Genomic DNA, 18,873 nt, shown 5'->3' with positions numbered 1-18,873 from the left:
GCTCTGTACCAAGGTAACTGGACAATGACAAGATAAATTTTCCAGCTTTATATGAGTTTACAAAACTGGCTCTCCAAGAAAGATCATGCTGATTGATCAGGCAACAAGCATTTACACTGACACTGCCTTCCCAGTAACTGTGATCCTCGAAGAGAGGATTTCAGGGTTATCATTCTGCCCCTTTGCATCCCCAGCGAAGTTCACAGAATAAAGCAAATCCCACGCATGCTGAAAAAGGAGCAATCACACCAGATTATGCCCCTTCCAGTGGCAAACTGGGAGCACTGACAGACACAGTGCTATTGTAAAAGCTGTGAACATTCAGCTTTTATGGGACTCACAATGGAAGAGGGTCCTTAACAAGCCCTCCTTTTTTTGCTTCAAGTTAAATAAATAAATAAATAAAGGCTGTTTCTTAAGATTTGGGAGAACCTGGTCATAAAACCATCCATCAGGTGTCACCAGCAGTGCCTTCACCTGCACTCAGTGTCAAAGCAAAGCAGAGAGTTGCATCCTGCTTGTGGCTGTTTTACGTGTCCTGGCAACCACAACCCCCAGTGGGAACTTTACCCCGTGAAAGAAATCAGCTTAGGGAACACAAAAGCTGTCTGCACTGCCCTGACAGCCAGCCCTGAAAGAAAGAATGAGGTTTTGCTCAGTTCTCAAAGGCTTCTTTATACCCCAAAAAAATGCCTTGAGAATCAGCAAAAACGAGGAGTCATGTCATCATGGTGTTGGCAGCCCTCAATGACTTTGCATACAAATATGCTACTTTATTGAGGGGCCTGAGAAATGCTCTGATTGCAGAAGGTGAACCATTAGTATGCCTGGCAGGGATACAGAGAAACCACAGTCCCCCAGAACTTGCATTTCATTATGGCCCCAAATACGTACATTATAAACAGAAAATATCCATGTGCAGATACAGCCACTCACACAACCTCACTCCAGTTTGGTTCTTGTGGAGAACTGGGGATTAATTCAATCTGATCCACCTAGCCACCACCATATTGTTTTCAGCAGGGTTGAACATCAGATTTCATCTGGGTTACAAAGAAAGAAGCCAGTCCCTTCTATCTGTTTTGTTAAAAGAATATAGATTAAAAAAAAAAAAAAAAAAAAAAAAAAAAAAGCCAACACAGAAGATATCCAGAAATGGAAAAAGATGGCCCATCTATCAGCAGGTCAGAATAAAACAAGTGAGGCACAGCTCAATCTCTTTTATCCCTCATTTTAAATGAGATTTAAAGAACAACTTGATCACTCACAATTTTTGAGAGGGTAGAGACTGTAAAGTGCTCAATACTATGGTAAGAAATATGCGAATATAATAAAGTAGTTATCAACTCCTGGACTTCCTAGTCCAAAGCCACAGAGGTGATCCTATCATAGATATGACATCAAGAGCAATTTTAGGATTAATCAAGTATAAAGTAGAATCTTGTAGACATCTTGAGGAGAAATGGCAAAAAATTATCTCAAAATACTACAATATCTTTAGTTTCCTGTCCTCCAGGTCTCGAATCTCAAGGGTTTGGGCACTAGAATGGAAAAATACATATTTTGGTTTTGTCTTTGAAATAAATTGTGTGTAAATTAGTAACTACAAAAGGGACCTTTATTTACTGGATCATGCATCTTTCAACATGTCATTACTGGATTGCCTTTCAACAATGAAGTCACAAAGCTATCAGGTGGTCATCCCTAAAAGACAGCAGCAAATACTGTCAACCAGGTCCCTTTAAAATTAGGTGTCAAATTAGATACTAGAAAGCAGTGAGTTCTGTCTAAAACAGAACCTGAAATTAATATCTGCTATTTTCCACTGAGCAAAAGAATAATGACTGGAGTCTGCCCCTTAGCTCTCATCAGGATTAAGCTTCATGTGATATGTGATGCCATTTCTGTAATTTCTTGTAACATCCTCAACTGCTTCCTATTTTGATCTAAGTTTTTACAGCTAAAGATCGTATTTGTCCACATTCAACTGGATCCAAATTCCAGGGAATCCAATGGGAAACTTCTGTGGGTTTTGCCCCATGGTCAAAAATTCCTAACGAAAATAAAAATATTTTCAAGGATCTTTCCCCAGGGCAATATTCTATGAGCTAGCAGGAAGACAGCTACTGAAAACAGGCAAACCCACACATGATGCAGCTGCAGCTCTTCTGAAACACAGAGGGAGACAGTGGGGTCTCAACAGCTTTATCCCTATGTCATGACTATGTCATAAGTCATGACAACAGTTCCCCATTTCATTGGCTCTCGCTGCTCCTTGTTCAGTGCTTGCAATGGAAGGACAGCTGTGAATCAGTAAGGTTTTGGCACGTTGTATTTCTCAGAAGACAACAGAAGATGTTTCAACAGTCTGTCTTCTGCATGGAGCAAAGGGAAGCCAGGATTCAGCTAATTGAAGTGAATTTAAAGAGAAAAGAGAAATAGCTTAATATTCTGCATCCCCAGAGATCCATGGCAGGAGAGTGGTGAACAGGAGGAAGGAAAAGAGGAAAGCTTGAGACACAGGAAGGAGCATCTGACCAAAAGAGCTGATGTAGAAGGGTGCAGTTGTCACCTTCAATTGCAGGCTGTAGCTCTGCAGGAATGTGCAGCATGTGAGCTCTGAAGAAATGACAAGGGCTGATCAGTTAGTGCCAGAAGTTAGTAGAGATGTGCAGAATTTAAGAACCTACAATTAGGTAAAACCTCAACCACGTAAGTTGTGTTTAGTCTTCAAAAACTTTTTCACAGGGTTGGTTTTGGGGTTTTTTTTAATAGCTGCCTTCATTCACTTTTTAAAACTCCCAAAGTGAGAATTCCAAGTCAGCCCTGATGCCAAAGTACACCTCCAGCCTTCCAGTCCCCAGGACATAATATTTACTCAGGGTAGCCCAAGACTAACAGGCTCTAGGATCTAGCTTCAAACTGATAACACAAGGGGCTGCTTTAAGGGATTCTTTACATAAACAGTGCTAGGGGGGAAACTGTTTGGTCTCAAGGAGGGAAATCATCTATATACCATGAAAGAATAAAAATACAGAGTTGTTAAAACAGTGCTTCAGGTGGGCACAAGCAACCCATTCCAATAGGCATGAGGCCCAACCTCCTGGTGTACCATGGAGGCTCAGGTGGTCAAATGTGTCAGAAACCAAAGCAATCCCAGGACCAGCTATGCATAAGTTTTTATTTTGTAGGAATAACAACTGTTGCGTAGCATTTTTCTTTAAAAATTATGTGTTTTCACTGGAGTCTGATAAAGACGAGTTATTTAAAGATAACCTAGTCCTGACATTAGCTTAAAATAAATTATTAAATCAAGACAACAATGTTAAAAATCACAGAAATGCTTCCAGCACTACCATAACTTGCCAATAACCTGATATGTTCATTCACCAAAGTGGCCTTGTTCTGACCTCATGACCTGTTCTCCCCTACTTTCTTACAGATCTTGCTGTTGTGGGACACACATCTCCCCTGAAAGGCTTCTCCTCTCTTGGCATACCAAGCCAAGAGTTCAACTCATCTCTCTAAAAATAACTGTATAAAATTATGTGAGACACTTAGGGTTAGATTTCAGTATCCTTCCACAGGATGAGAAGGTCTTTGATCTTTGAATATCCCTAGAAATAAAAGGAACTAATTAAGAAGTGAGCTATTTAGCCACCTAAGAAGAGCACGACCTGGCTCTTCATCTGTAGGAGCAGGATGGAAAACAAAACCAGAAAAGCCCACACACTTTCCAGTAAGTGTCCCTTGCAACTAACAGAGAGCAGACACATTCCCAGTTCAGGGTCACCCTTATGGCTGGCAAGATGCCACCACCATGGTCACAGATGAGAAAGGAGGTTTTACAATTAGTGTATTTATTACAGCTCACCAAGAATGGTCACCAAGCCTCAGCTCAGCTTCCTGCCAACATTGGCAGTTCAGGGGTATGAGGCATCTCTCCCACTCACCACTTTTAGCCCCACCACTACCTCCAAAACCTGCCTCCAGCTTCCTTCCACTTGTTTCCACTGCCCCTCTGTCTCACACAGGTAATGAAGCAGAATATCTTACATCTCATCCTGTGTCACAAAAAAACTTGTGTATCCAGCAGGACAGAACAGGGGAAGTCCATTCCACCAAAGCATCCTTCAGCCTTATATCATGTCAAAAATTCACCAGTCCAGTGGTCTCTAATTATAGATACCCTGGCACAAATCATTATTTATTTATTCTGTGCTATGTGGAATTGCTCAGGGTATGTCATAGTAATGTTAGCTCTTAAATAAAAGACTTCTACTACTATTTCTTGCTGTTTGTTGAGCTACTGGCCATTCTGCTTTGGTGCTTTACCTAGAGTCCCCCCATTCACAGCTGAATGTATCCAATTTTCAGCAGAAAAGACACTGCAGGGCAGGTTGTGTATCCATTAATGGAAAAGCAGTGTCCATCTGTATGCCAAATACATCATCTGAAGCACTAAATACACCTTTGCATGTCAATATTGAGAGTGCATTTTGACTCTTTCAAAAATATCCAAGCAATTCCCAGGATGTCAGTAGGATTCTCCTGTTGCACAGGACCTCTTTCCTGGGCAACAGAGTGAAGTAGAAGTCAGAAGTAATGCCCATCCTGATTAGCTCCCTACATATTAGCAAATAGTTCAGATCTATAGGAGGGGCTGTGTGAAGTGCAACAGTGGATGAGGGTATGACACACACTGCAAATATTTCAGGTTGAGGTTATGAAGAACCAGGTTGAGTCTGGTCCCATGGGCAGCAGAGATGAAGGATGCTCTCCCAGAGGAACACTTTCTGCTTGAGGTTGGCCTCAAGGGAACCCACTCTGTACACTCTGAGAGTGCTCCTCAATGTGAAGACAAGCACAGTAAGAGGGGGCAGTGTGGGCATTTGTTTCAGAATTATGCTTCTCCTTTGTACCCAGGCATCAGTGGGAAGAACCCTAAGGTGTCTCTGGCTCTCAGATAAACTTTCAGTCCTGTTTATTGTTTGTACACAAAAAATTCCCAGCTCCTCCTGTCTTAAAATGAAAGCATTTAGCATGCATACTTCTATTTTCTGCTTAGAAGATAGTGTTTCTTGGCAGAATGCACTGAGGAGGCACCTGTCATTAAATTGCTGGAATCATGTCAAGAACCAAGTCAGAGCCTCCAAAGCCCAAGCAACCTAAGGCAAAAACCTCAACTCCAATTATTAGCTCTGTTTGTTTGAATCCTTACAGAGCTTTTCTTCATCTCCTTACTTCAAGGCCCACGACTTCATTGGCTCTGGATTTCTAAAAACAATTGGATTTCAAGGCAGCAGGGCAGGGAGAAGGGTTCTGTCATTCTTATGCTTTCTGTCACACTCTCATACTTTGTAAAGAACAGTAACCTGCATTTTAGAAGTTCCTAATCACTGAGGGTAATTATACTATGTTAATGTCATACCTGTCACTCAAACTTCAGCATTACAATAGCAAAGAAATTCAATTCCCATATTGTAGGATAAGTGTTATTAAATATAAGCAAACATATCTACATGCACCGATAAGCAGAGAAAAAGTATTTTTTAAAGCTACCCAGCCCACATCTAAGTATATACTAATACAGAATGATTAAAATACTCTCTCTATATCTATAACACTGTCTATGCATATAGAAGTACAAAAATACATCTATATATAAATTTTAAATTTATAGAAAAGTGGGTATGTGAGTGCACCTGTATTGAAAATATGGAGATGCTAAAGCTATGGAAAGGGATTTTGGTAACCAGGGGACAGTTCAGATCTCTCAATGATCACATAAAATTTTATCCAGCTTTCTGATAGTTAAACTGACAGGCAAGTGTCTGATTTCTGAAAGACAGGCTAATAAAAGGAATTATGTTCACTGTGAGAAGTTAAACATATCAAGAAGCTGATTTATCAATTCTGCCTGTACAACACAAAGAATCTGTTAAAAAAAACTCTTTGAAAATTATCAAGTTCAACTAAGAGAACACAAATGCAGTTTTCTTAATCTGGGGATGGTCAGAAACTTACCTATGCAAGCAGAGTTTTCAGTCTTTAGTCTGTATCCATTAGGACAGTTCCAGTGCTGCAGAGCTGAGAGGCTGACAAACCCAATTTTAATAACCAGTGGCAAAAAGGCAACAAGGAAGAGAAACATAATCTTGAGGGTGTTTTGAACAGTCACTGGAGAAAAACTAGCTTGTATTCAGTCATATCCAGGGCAGGATGAGCATATGTAATCCCAAAAGGGTTCTGCAGTCTCCCACTTTACACTCAAACATCTTACAACAACACCAAGTTTTCTTTTCCTTGCTTTTCTTGTCACTGTAGCCCTTACTGTGTCTGACTACAACCTTGAAGAAATTCCTGGGAGATTTCTTCCACACATATGTCGGCTTTCTTTCTCTCTCTCTCTCTCTCTTGTTTCTTGGGGTGTTTTTTTTCTTGTTTTTTTTTTCTTTTTCTTTTTTAGAAGCCAAGTATGAAATGCCTGACACTCTTGCTACGAATTTAACGCAGCTTAAAAGCAGCACTCACAGGGATCGCTGCAGATTTCCTCCCAGCCAGCAAAGCTGCTCTTTAAATCTCCAAAGCAGCAAAAATTTTTGGAAAACCACAACCCTCAGCTGGGTGCAAGGAGAGAGCTCTCCAGGTACTGTCCTCCTCTAAAACGCAGCTGCTTTTTACGTACAAACTTGGACGGGCTCCTCTTTTCTTTTTAAAGCTCTGCTTGCCCCACCTCTTCTCTTTTTAGTACCACTTGAGTGAACCCTGTGTTTGCAAATAGTAATGTAGTCAGCTCCTTACTACAGGGAACTGAGCCAGAATGCAGATACCCAGACACCCATAATAAATACAGTCTATTTAGAAAAGCAGCCCCTCCTGCTTGAGAAGTACCTGCAGCATGCCAGCTAAGTTTTCTTTCTCAGAGACTACAGCCAGATCCACACCACGCCTGGTCACTCACTGTTACTTCCATACATTTGGATAATCTCAAGTGTTTTACCACCAGAAAGAAACTTTGTCATCACAGCATTCCATGCAAAACAGGCAGACACAAAAAAAAATCCCTCTGGTTTTCTCCAACTGCAAATACCAATTGGCTTCAAGTCCATGTCAGATCTAGGGTATGTGACTGTAATTCTGCTTTCACAGAAGTGGCAACAATCTCTCTCAGGTCTGAATATGGCCCTTCTGTGCTTCCAGGAAAACACTTGCTGTCAGAGCCTGAGGGCACATGTTCTGAATATGCATCCCTCACACACACTGCAGGCACTTCTATGTGCACATCAGTGCTGCTGCTGAGGTGCAGTGCTCTTACACCTGTTCTCCAGAGGCACTTCTAAACTCAAGAAATTCCAGGTGCAACAAGCTCTTCCAATGCTGAAAAGAAAAAAAATTCTCCCTTTTCCTAGTCCTTTGGCCCAGACCAGAAAAGTTCCAAAACACAAGTGATCTGCTGAATTTTGAATGTGCTGAGGTTTAAGCAGGTGTTTAAAGAGCTGACTGTGCCAGAGTTTGTTGAGCTTACTACTCTGAGGTGTTCTGGTTCTAATGCTTGGCTTTTTATGTTGGTTTTTTTCTTTTAATATTTCATTTCTGCAGTGTTAGAATAAATACTGATACAAGAGCTGGATAGAGCAGCAAATCCAAACCTCCCCCTGTATTTGTCAGAATCGATGAGTCCAGACTCACACTGTCAGAACATAAAAGGCATGAAACCTGATTATAAATTCAGCCACTCTCCATTAAAAGCAACTATATTGATGTTTTTGTCTCTGTGTAGGCACATTCTGCTCAGGCAATCTCCACTGCTACAGCTAATGCAACAAATTAAATCTGGGCTGACAAATGGCAGCCCCCATTTCCACACACTCTGTTCAGAGCTGAGTCTCTATTCTGCCTGTTATAAAATACAATAACAGCAATGTAAATTATGCAGGGCCAGCCTCATGCCAAACAGCACTTGCTTCTCCAAATAGTCCCCTGGAACACAAAAGGGCAACCAATGTGAAAGCACACTAGAATGCCATCCCATTTAGGATTACAGGATACTGCCCAGGAACTGTGTGGTATGGCCCTTGTGAACCCCTTTTACCAATTCTGTAGCTGTTGGCTCCTCCCCACAGAATTTTCTGCAGTTTTCAAGCTGGGAGAATGCAACCTGAACAGCTCAGAAGGAATCTGTCACTTCTCTGTGAGCAACCTCCAGCAGAGTGTTTGCTAAACTGTGAGGGTGGATGGCCCAGCACAGCTCTGACCTCTTCCAGGGGAGGCCAAAATCACTGAAGGAGACAAAATGAATCCTATCATCTATCTAAAATTCCTATTAAAACCCAGAAGCAATTTCTGTATTGCTCACATTCTGTTGGTCTCCCATTTACACACACACACACAGACACACTGCCTTTTTCTGAACACCTCCCTCAATCTTCCCCAACTCTGCTCCATTTCCTCTTTTTGCCTTTGCTCAAATCAGAGTCAAAGGCTTGTCCCAGGATTTCTCTTTTTTCTCTAAAGTAAAAGTGAAGACAGAACTGTCTGACAGACCAATATAACAATGATCTTTTCTAGAAGAAGAGAACCCTTCACTGCAGTCAGGTAGAGTGCTCAATAAAGCCATTAATTTATTATCCTATATACCATGCTCCTCATAGGAATGTTTTTGAAATGGGAAGAAAAATATCTTAATATTGGGATCACTTTTTTCTACCCTCAAAACCCAAATATAGCTCAGACCAGAACTAATCCCATACTATTTTTCACCAAGTGGCTCAGCATACCACACACAATAATTCCTTCACACTTAAAGTCATTTGGTATTTAAGAAGTTGCTCAAACATGTTCCTACAAAGCCAACTATTGTGCTTACCTATAGGCTTAAGTGCAGCAATTTGCTTTAATCTAACCCTCATATGATAAATCACACTAAAATAGCACAGTAGCCTCATTTGTAGAGCTCATCACAGACTCAGTTCAAATTATTTTAAAGTTATCTGTTGCAGTACTTCAAATGGAAAGAAAAAAATTCAAACTGACTCAGCTGAATTTCGTCTGCTGACTCAAGAGGCCAATGAACTAAACCCAAACATTTTTATTCCTGTTTTTTTGGACTTCTGCTATCTCAGCTAGTTTTGGAGGGCTTTCTCTGCCCACGATGGTAAAGACCAGCTAGATGGAGAGGTTCTTCTCCTCTGGGCAAAGAGCTGATGTTCAAGTACAGTATGTTCAAACTCTTTCTATACTGTGAAGGAGACAGAGCCCTCCCTCAATTTCCCAGGGCTTTCAGTATCAATATTGCATTAATTAGCAGATTGTTCCCATCATACACTGATTTTTATGCTTGCTTACCACACATTACATGAGCTTGTCAGCACTTTGACTGCCTCTGAAAGTTTGATTCTGGCTTGAGGCATATTCTAATCTGGGTTAAGTGATATTTAATAATCATCACAATCCCAATTACCACCACTATAGATTTGTGATTAAACGCAAGAGTTTCTTGAAGTAGTGAGGGCAATATGCAGAGGCTGCCTTTGGAACAAAGAGCACAGAGCAGTGAGGAAGAGGCAGATCCCATAAAACACCTTCCAGATCCTTCCTGATGGCCCCTGGCTCAACACATTCATGTATGAGCCCTTCTGTCAGGAAAGGTATTGCCACCAGAGCAGTAGCTGAGGGACACAAGCAACTTTTATATTCATCCTGGGGATTTCTGGTCATCTCCAGGGGAAAAAAAACCACTACATTTTGATAAGCAATGTCTTACAACTCCTTACTGAAGCCTGAGCTCAGGGTTAGTGGGAGCATAGCTGACTGAGCCCCAGACTCCCTGACGTGGCAGTGATTGATTGATGCTGAGCCTGCACCTCGTATAATTCTGACAAAAGGGACAACATGCAATATGAAATGGCTGTCAGACAGGGCAGAGGGAGGCAGAGCATGAGAGAAGGGTGTCATCCAGTCATCTCTGAAAGTCAGGAATCCCTGAAATCTCTTCCCAAGGTATGATGGCCATCCTGCTTTTGTCCTCAAAATTCTCTTCAATAATTTGGAAGTGTTTTGGTTGGGTTTTTTGGTTTGTTTTTTTTTTTTTTTGTTTTTTTTTTTTTTCATGATGTTGCAATTTAATTTATATAGTAAAATAAAATAAAGAGCAGGGCTTTAAATAATGAAAACTTTCTGAAAACTGAGTGCTACTGTAAGTAATCTCTTTCCAATTGTCTCAGTTTTTTTCACAGCAGCAATTACTACAAACACTGAAATTTTTGGTGGTAGCAGAGCCCCCCATCTTTTCAGCTAAGGGTACCATTTTTCCTATTGCAACCTCATCTTAAGGAGAAGAAAAGGACAAAACAAAAAAAAAAAAGTTGAAACCATACAGCTAAATATAAACTGTTATAACCTTTTTAAAGCATTTTTGTGGTTAACAGTTTGACAGGCATCCTTCACCAGTTGCTGTATGGTAAATATTGATTCCATCAGATAGACCATACTGGAATCCACAGGAGGATTCAGAAAGAAAGTAAAATATGGTGTCTCTCCTATCCAGTCAGAACAAGAGGGAAACATCCTGGGGAAGCCACATAGCACATTACTGACTTAAAACATTTATCAGTGTTAGAAGACTACATTAAGCCTCTATGTTAGCAGACATAAAGGAGCAGTTAAAAAGCATTTTGAGATAGTCACTTGGCTCTCCAAAGTGGAGATAAAACTGAATTAAAAACAAGTCATTTGTTACCATGAATTATGTCTCTACAGCTTGCTACATGAGAACACTTAAGAAAGCATCTTGGTAACAGGTATGGTATTAGTTCACAGTCAGGGATAAAAAATGTATCCTTCCAATGTTTTTTTGCTGTTTCCATCCCAGGGATAGCTCAGTTTCATCCACAGCAAAATAGTGTCTGGTGCACGTAGGAGAAAACTCTGAGAGATCTCTTGGAACAAAGACACTGGATGAAATCTGATTTCTCTGATTTTTCAGAGTTGCTAAGCACTCATCACCTCCACTGATATCAGTAAGAGATGGAGATTTTAAATATCAGACTGTAGATTTTTATTTGGAGACCATGTATCACAAGTATTGCTACTTTCACTCTTCACTTATCCCATGAGGCTGAGAAAATGAAAAATAAAAATCAGTTTTTCAGTTTCTGCATTCCAGAACTTTTCAGAGGGTTCATCCTTCTCATGACCTGGATGCTCTTCAGAAAACAAACACCAGGAACACTTTATGGTTTTGTTTCACAGCTGCCTTGCTATCCATACAGAAAAGAATCCCTGCATTTACCAAGCTAATTCACTGTGTTGGATTAATCCCATTTCACTTGGTGTATCCATCACAGCAGTTTGGCACATCTACACCAGCACACACCTGCATAGGCTTAAACCAGTGTATCACACCTCAAAGGCAGAATCAAACAAGATGGACAACAAATAGAAGTAAAACCAGGCATTGTTACAGTCAGCTTTCCAGAGCAAAAGCATCTGAGGTGAACTCAAAACCCCAAAATCACCAGAGATGTTGTCAGTGACTGGTACTGAAGACTGCAGGATGCTCCCACTTGCTGCCAGACTCAAACACTCTGAAGGAGGCAATGATTTTCTGAGCACCCTGCAAGCCACATCCTCTTCATGGAAATTTCACATTTTTCTGAATGTGGCCATGCAGCTGATTCCAGGATTCATCACTGAATTGGTGGGCAACCAAGAGCAAGTGCAATAAAATACTTTGCTAAGGGAGGGAAATATTAATTTCCCTACCATTGGTAAAACAGATCTAAGGGATCTCCAAAAGAGGTTATTATTAAGAATTATTAGGAGTTATTTAGAAATTCATTATTAAGAAATTATTAAGAAATAGTTAAGCATTGAGAATCTCCTGAAAATTTTTCCTAGAGCCTGCTAAAGTCAATGTGCACTGGAAGCAGAGTTTTTGATGTGATGGCATTTACTGTGAGAGATAATTTTACAGACCTAAAGCCAAACAACACATGGTTGTCAGACCCTGCTCACAGTGGCCATCAGAGGCAGGTTTCTTGTATCATATCAGGAACTGGGTGGTACAGAAAGTGGCAAGTGATAGCAAGGGGCTCTGCTGTGCAGGAGGCAGCTTGACCTGAGAGCACCTCAGAGAGAGCCTCACAGCTGCAGGCAGGGCAGTGCCAGAGCCTCTCACCAACCCAAATGCCACGGAGAGAATGATATCCCAGAGCTTGGCATCCAAATCCTGCAGCTACCAAACACACCCTGCTTGAGGCCACAGCTGTCAATTCTCCATCCAGACAGGGACAAGGAGAGAAGGGGAAAAGGCAGGAGTACCAAGTGCAGGCAACAGCCCACACGGGGTTTAACTTTTAGATAATGGTTCTGTATATTCCAGAGCTTCAGATAAATCCTGTTTTGCTGGTGAGAGAGTGAACATTTGAGTTCAGACTCAAGTGACAATGGTGATGTCAGAAAGGGAAGAAACAGCCCTTCACAGTAGTGCCTCTGCCTCTGGAGCCCTGTGAAACAATCCCAGCCAACAGGAATCCCCCAGGATTACAGGGAGCTGTCAGAAACTGCATTATTCCCACTGGGCTTTTGAAGAAAATTAAGCAACCTAACAGAGGTTTGGTTTAAGGGACAAACCAAGCAAGTACTAAGCACTGGCTAAGGATTAAGGAGGAGGGAAAACCACTTTGTAACAGCAGCACACAAGTGATGAGAAAGCCAACAGCCAGGAAGCAGAGAGGTCATTAACAGTCACACACATTCTTACAGACTTTCTGCTTGGATGCACAGCAACAACTGAAGAGCGAATGAACAGATCCCTGAAAAATACAGCTACCTCCTTTACAGTGTTGGTTGGAGGAGTCTTTGCCTTAAATTCTTAGGCTGTCAGCTGACAAAGCAGGAAAAGCAACAGGGAAATCAGGGATGGTTCAACTTGGTCCATGAAAATGTCTATGGATGCACAGACAAATTCTGCATCTGCACGGCATATAGTGGATCAAGGGTTGGACTTGATGATCCCTGAGGTCCCTTCCAACCCAGCCAATTCTATGATTCTATGATAAGAAAGGACCATTGCTTCTCTTTCAGTCAATTTAATAACTGTTACAAAGTGTTCTGAGATCCTTCTATGTAAAGTAGTATTCAAAATCCCTAAGTGTTAGTTTATTACTAAGATCACATAGAAAGAACAAAATTGGGTCAGAAAATAAAAGGAAAAAGAAAATTAATTTGTGTTTCTATATTAGTTGCAGCAGAAATAAAAACCTATCTTCTTGTCAAGTGGTGTTGCATAACACTGAAAACTTTGTGTATCATTTGTTACTCTCAGAAAACAATATAAGTTTACTTCTGTACTGAAAAGCACAGTAATGCTATACATCCTTCAAAGGAGATACTTATACTTCATCTGTAAAAATGTCCATTTTGACCAAAACCCAGTACACTACATTGTAGAAACTTCTCTTTCTTCTATATGCAAACTAAGTATGGTATAATAAAATCCCTTCTAGAGCTACAGAATAAAATACACAGAAGCTTTCTGTGCCTTCACTAGAAATAACACATACACCAGGTAGCTTAAATCAAAGAGCATTTTGGGGACTCACTGTCTTGTTCACTGTACCAACAGATGCCTACCCCCCCTCTCAGGTCACCTCACAATTTTCACTTGGCCAAACTAAAACCACAACAATAATGAACATAGTAGCTAATTCAAAATCACCATCTATATGATCTAGCCCAACCCATTATAGAATTTTTATTTCTTAAAAAATAAGAGGTCATTCTGTGTAATACTGCAATCCTATTGCAGTTAAGATCAAGTGAGCATCAGGACAAAGTCTTAATAAAGGGAGTACCCACCCAAATATTTCTCAGCAGTGCCCATGGGAGAAGGCTTAGGGTATCTCTCAGGCAGGACTTTGAAAATTAGGCACGGGTACCCAATTTTCCAAAATGAAACAAGACTCCAGTAAGGAGAGAGGGGCATGGGAGATCTATTCTGAGAGTTTGCATGTGTTTCCCAATGCTGAAGAAACTTCTCCATTTGCACGTTTGTGTTTGCCTTACTTAGACCTGGGCTGGCAGGCAAGGCAGGATGTGTAATAAGAAGGCACCTAAATACCCAAAATACCTGGGCCAACTTGTAAAATTCTAATATCATCTATAAACCTTCAGAGAGACTCACAGAAAGATCTACCTTATGATGTCTGTTGGCACAGAAGTCAAAGACACTCATTCCTGCACACATTCCCAGTGCTCACAGCTCCTCAGTGCTGCAAAACAGTCAGACCAAGGGCAGGGACTCTCCTCAAATTTGCTGGATCCCAGAAAACACGTTCCAGGATGACATAGAGTGACAGCTCTTTGCTTCCAGACATGAAGGAGAAACTGGGTTCACTGAAGTCACTATCAAACCCCCATTGACTGCATTAAAAACTGTTTATGGAAGGGACAGATTCTTGTCTTAACTCTCATCACAGCTCCAAAAAAAGTAATTTTCTTTTTTGCTCCCACAGAAATCAAATTAGGTAAGCAAGTATCTCCATTACATGCTCTCTGGGGTCTACTGCCACTTGGAAATGAAAGAAATATCAAAAGATAATTCTAATATTGCTGAAAATATTAGTAAAAGTAAAGGCAAAATAAGAGAGCAATCTTCATAATACTTCAGGATATGTTTTTCATGCTATGCACTTCTACACCTGTCCCAAAGACAAGCTGCTCTTGCATGAGCATGTGAAATGGAGATGTCTCAATCTGAAGTGTTAACCAGAAATTAATAGAATTAACAGCCCCTTTTGCCTCCTGCCAATAGCAGCCACCATTAATACACAATAAAGCAATTATACTTTCAGAAAACATCAGTTGTTAGAAAGTGTTCCAGATATTGTGGATCAAGTAGTCAGCTCCTACTAATGCTTTAGTCATAAGATGAAGAAGAACCTGTTAAGTGCAGAATGATTCAAAGGAGAAAAGCATTATAAGGATAGAAGGTGGAATGGTTTTCCTGCACAGCTGCTGAGAACTCTTGCTACAGCTGCACCCATGATGAATAAATCACAACATTCATATTTCACATCACTCTGCTTTTACCAAGACCTATCAGCTTAAGCCTATTATTTAATTCAGACAAATGCACAGACAGGAAAAGATTGCCGTATCTTAGCTTCATGTGTTTAATATAGATCAATTTACCATGAAATTTTACCTCCAAAATTGTCAAGATTTCTCCCAAACTAATCAACTGGACTATTCCTACCAGTTCTTTGGGCACTTCTCACAGAATCACAGAATGGTTTGGGTTGGAAGGGACCTTAAAGCTCACCCAGTTCCAACCCCCCTGCATGGGCAGGGACACCTCCCACCAGCCCAGGTTGCTCCAAGCCCCATCCAGCCTTGGACACTTCCAAGGAGAGGGCAGCCACAACTTCCCTGGGCAACCTGTTAGTTGTCCACCCTCATAGTGAAGAATTTATTCCTAATATCTACTCTAACTCTTTCTTTCAGTTTGAAGTGGTTCCCCCTCATCCTATCACTACACATCCTTGTAAAAAGTCCCTTCCCACCTTTCCTGTAGCCCCTCCAGGTACTGGAAGGCTGCTACATGCTCTTCCCAGAGCCTTCTCTTCTCCAGGCTGAGCAACCCCAATGCTCTCAGCCTCTCTTCAATAGAAAAGGAGCTCCAGCCCTCTGATCATCTTTGTGGCTACTAGTCAGTAGCTTAGAAGAAAAGAAGAAAAGCCCTTGGCAATCAGTACTGAAGCAAAGTGGTTAGGACTTGAAGTAATACTCTTGAGGCTGGAGTGCTGAACCCAAAGTAATCTCTTTTTCGTGACCAGCTGAGCTTCAGAGCTGCTGAGAAGCAGGATTTGCACGAAACCAGAAGGAGTAGTCAGCCAACACCAAAGAAGCAAATACTACATTGTGTATAAAAGTCACTTCACCTTTCAGCAGACTCATGACACAGTGGGTATGTTAAGGCATGTGAGGGGCACATTTATGGCAGCTGCCAGGGCTGTTTCTTTAAAAGGTGACCTTTGAGGAGACTGGAATAGCTATGCTGTACAGAAGCAAAAAGCTCCCCCCTTTTGCAAAAATGTGCCAGGCAGAACATAAGTCCCTGATGCTATTGAGGCCAACTCAAAAAAAAATAAAAAAACAAACATGGATATTTTTCATTTGTGGTCATCAGTGGTTACTGCCACACACCAAGTGTGTACTGTGCCATTCACTTGCACCTTCATCATGCTGAAAATCTCAGTCATCTAAGGCCTCCTTAACAGGCACTCATCCCTGGAGACTTCCCTGGTATATCCCTTTTTTGAGGTAGGGTTGAAACACATTATTAAGGGGCATTTTGTTCGACCCTTATTATTTTATCAATTCTGCAAGTGGCTTAAAATCTACCTGTCACAAATGCTGAAATTATCAAGATGTGGAAGCTGCTTCTGAATCTCTCCCATGACCCAACCTCCTGCCTGGCACTCTGCCTATTTGTGCACACTTATTCTTGGCATCTGAAAGCTGCCTGACAGTGTGTGTGTGATGGGACTCATCTCACTGTAACTGGAGCACCACTCCACTGAGTCTTGAGCTACTGGCATCTGCTGAAATGGCTGTGGGCTTAGAAACCTCCTCAAATGCCAGTTCCCAGGATGTGGTCAATAAGTTATTTAGAGCATCTTTTCAGAACCCATTGCTCTGTTTTATCCCCAGCCCACGCAAGGCTGGCATCACACAGTTCATAAAGAGCGTGGTCTTTTGTGGAATTCACTCCAAATATCCATCAGAGGAAGAAACCTAATCATTTCAGATGTATTTTTAGGTGGTGACATTTGAATTCAACTTCCTCCAGGCCTGTCCCCCTGCCCTTTTGATGAATCACAAGTTATTTGTACTGTAATGGCCTTCCTTTAGTCAAAGTTTTGTCAATTCATTCTGCCTAGAGCTTCCTATAACTGTGAAGGATCAGGAAGATATGCAAGGATATGTTTGGAATACAACAGATCCTGTGAAAGCAAATCATCCCCATAGTTTATTTCTCCTCTTTCAGTGTTCTCTGAGACTGCAAATCACTCAGGCAGTGCTGTCCAAGTTCTCTCCAAGTATCCTTCAAGCTGGCAGCTGACATCCAACACTGTCCTAGATTTTCCCAATTAGCACGTGGCCCATCTCATTTTACAGCCCAATTAGACTCCTCTGATGGCAAAGGTGTCAGTCACACAGCTCATTGCCTTTGTAGCCTCATCAGACTAAGAAAGTCAATGTATTTTCTTTTCTTCAGCCTAGGCCTATATTTTCCCCTTCCACAAATCTTGTTGGAAATCAGTTACCTCAACTTCTGAATTAATAATAAATATATTGGATAAATCATATACATTGGATACATCATATACAGTCTTTTGTCCCCCAGAGCAGATGTCTATTAAGTCTACTGAAATCTTTCCTGGATCCATTTATGAGAGCTGACAAATTCTGACTATTCTTGCAGTTTTGGTCTATGATTTTAGAAGATGCAAGACTGGTAAATGAGGTTTTTCCACTAGCAAATTAAATACTCCTTAGCAGGGTGCTTTTATTCTTTACTAAACCCTCTGTCTGCATTTCTTGTAGGAATTTCTTCTTTGCTGCTCATGCATTCCCTTTCACTGCTGCCTATTTGCTTGTTTAGAGCCCATGTTTGATAAGGTTGCCAATTTAATGCTCTATTCCAAGGCAGATTTGCACATAAATAATTACACCAACAATTTTTGTTCCATGTCCCAGCCACCAAACTATCATTCATGCATTCTGCTTGTCCTGAGTGGCTTTTCAAATGTCTATCTACTGATCCTGGGTCTCTCCAGACTTATATTTTTCAAGAAGAGGAATTGTTTAACCATTATTCCTTTCTTTGACAGCATTTTTGGCTGATCAACCCTTTAAAGAATTTCCATAACTCTTATTTCTTTCTGAAGATCAATGAGCTTTAAGAGCCACCATTTTACTCACACATTATCTGATCCAGACTTGATTTCTATGTGAATCTTCAGCAGCAAGAAACTGAAAAGTAATTCATCTTGTGACAGGCTGAACTTTTCTCTATACCAATTCACATTCAGGCAACCTCTAGAGCTAAGTCATTGTTAAAAGACACAAGAAAATGCCACTTTTTCTTTTTTTTTTTCTATGAATAAACAAGGAACTTTGTTAGTTACCTCTCCTCATGAAGTCCCCCATTACATTTTCAAAGAAATAGCTCATACAGATATTGGACACAACATCTATTCAATCACTGTGCCTGACCAGAACAAAGGGTGTTATTTTTCTGATTTGTGACAAAAACGTGGCTTGCATTGTTCCTGCTGCTGATTACCCAATCCAAAGGGAATGCCTGCCCCTCTGTCAAAGGATACAGAATGCTCAAGCAAATTAAGGAATAAATAAGCAGCACTTTTCTGCACAAAGAAGTGCCTCTGCTGTTCTGGAGAGATTCTTTCCTGACGCTGAGAAATACTTGGGGGTAATCTTGCATTAAAAAATGTCACACTTAGATTTTAGGCTGAACTCAGAATGACTGGCACAGAACTCCAGGGATTGAGGTTTTTTTGTGGATATAGACAGAATAGAAAACATAAGAGCAAACCCTACAGTTGCAAGGTGTAAATGAGCCTCAGCTTGAGCTCCAGAAGAAGCAGGAGTATTAAGATTCCTTTTTGCACACTCCTGCTTCAGCAGGACTGAAATGACTCCACCGTGCCATTTCTATGCCAGACAACAAGAAATTCCAAGTATTTTTTGCTTTTTTTTAAGCCAATTAGTGAGAAACCAGAACAGGCTGCTCAAGATCTGAGAGCATGCTCTGGAAAAATACCCATGGATAATATCATT

The 18,873-nt window shown here is 40.9% G+C and overlaps 1 protein-coding gene across 2 annotated transcripts in view; it reads right to left on the bottom strand.

The window, feature by feature from the left end:
- The window catches only part of EGF (epidermal growth factor), a 70,716-nt gene that overhangs the window by 48,515 nt on the left and 3,328 nt on the right, over positions 1 to 18,873 (bottom strand). The window contains exon 1 of one of the 2 annotated variants that reach the window (XM_071742695.1): positions 6,028 to 6,697. The exons of the other annotated variant lie outside the window; for it this stretch is intronic. Coding sequence (XP_071598796.1) covers positions 6,028 to 6,154 — 127 coding nt within the window. The 5' untranslated portion in view covers positions 6,155 to 6,697. Of the gene's footprint in view, positions 1 to 6,027; positions 6,698 to 18,873 lie in introns of those variants that run through there. 2 annotated transcript variants of the gene reach the window in all.

This window comes from Heliangelus exortis, chromosome 4, assembly GCF_036169615.1.
Source record: "Heliangelus exortis chromosome 4, bHelExo1.hap1, whole genome shotgun sequence".
Taxonomy (NCBI): Eukaryota; Metazoa; Chordata; class Aves; order Apodiformes; family Trochilidae; genus Heliangelus; species Heliangelus exortis.
The sequence above is the reverse complement of the archived record's forward strand: the minus strand, read 5'-3'. Positions and strand labels throughout refer to the sequence as shown.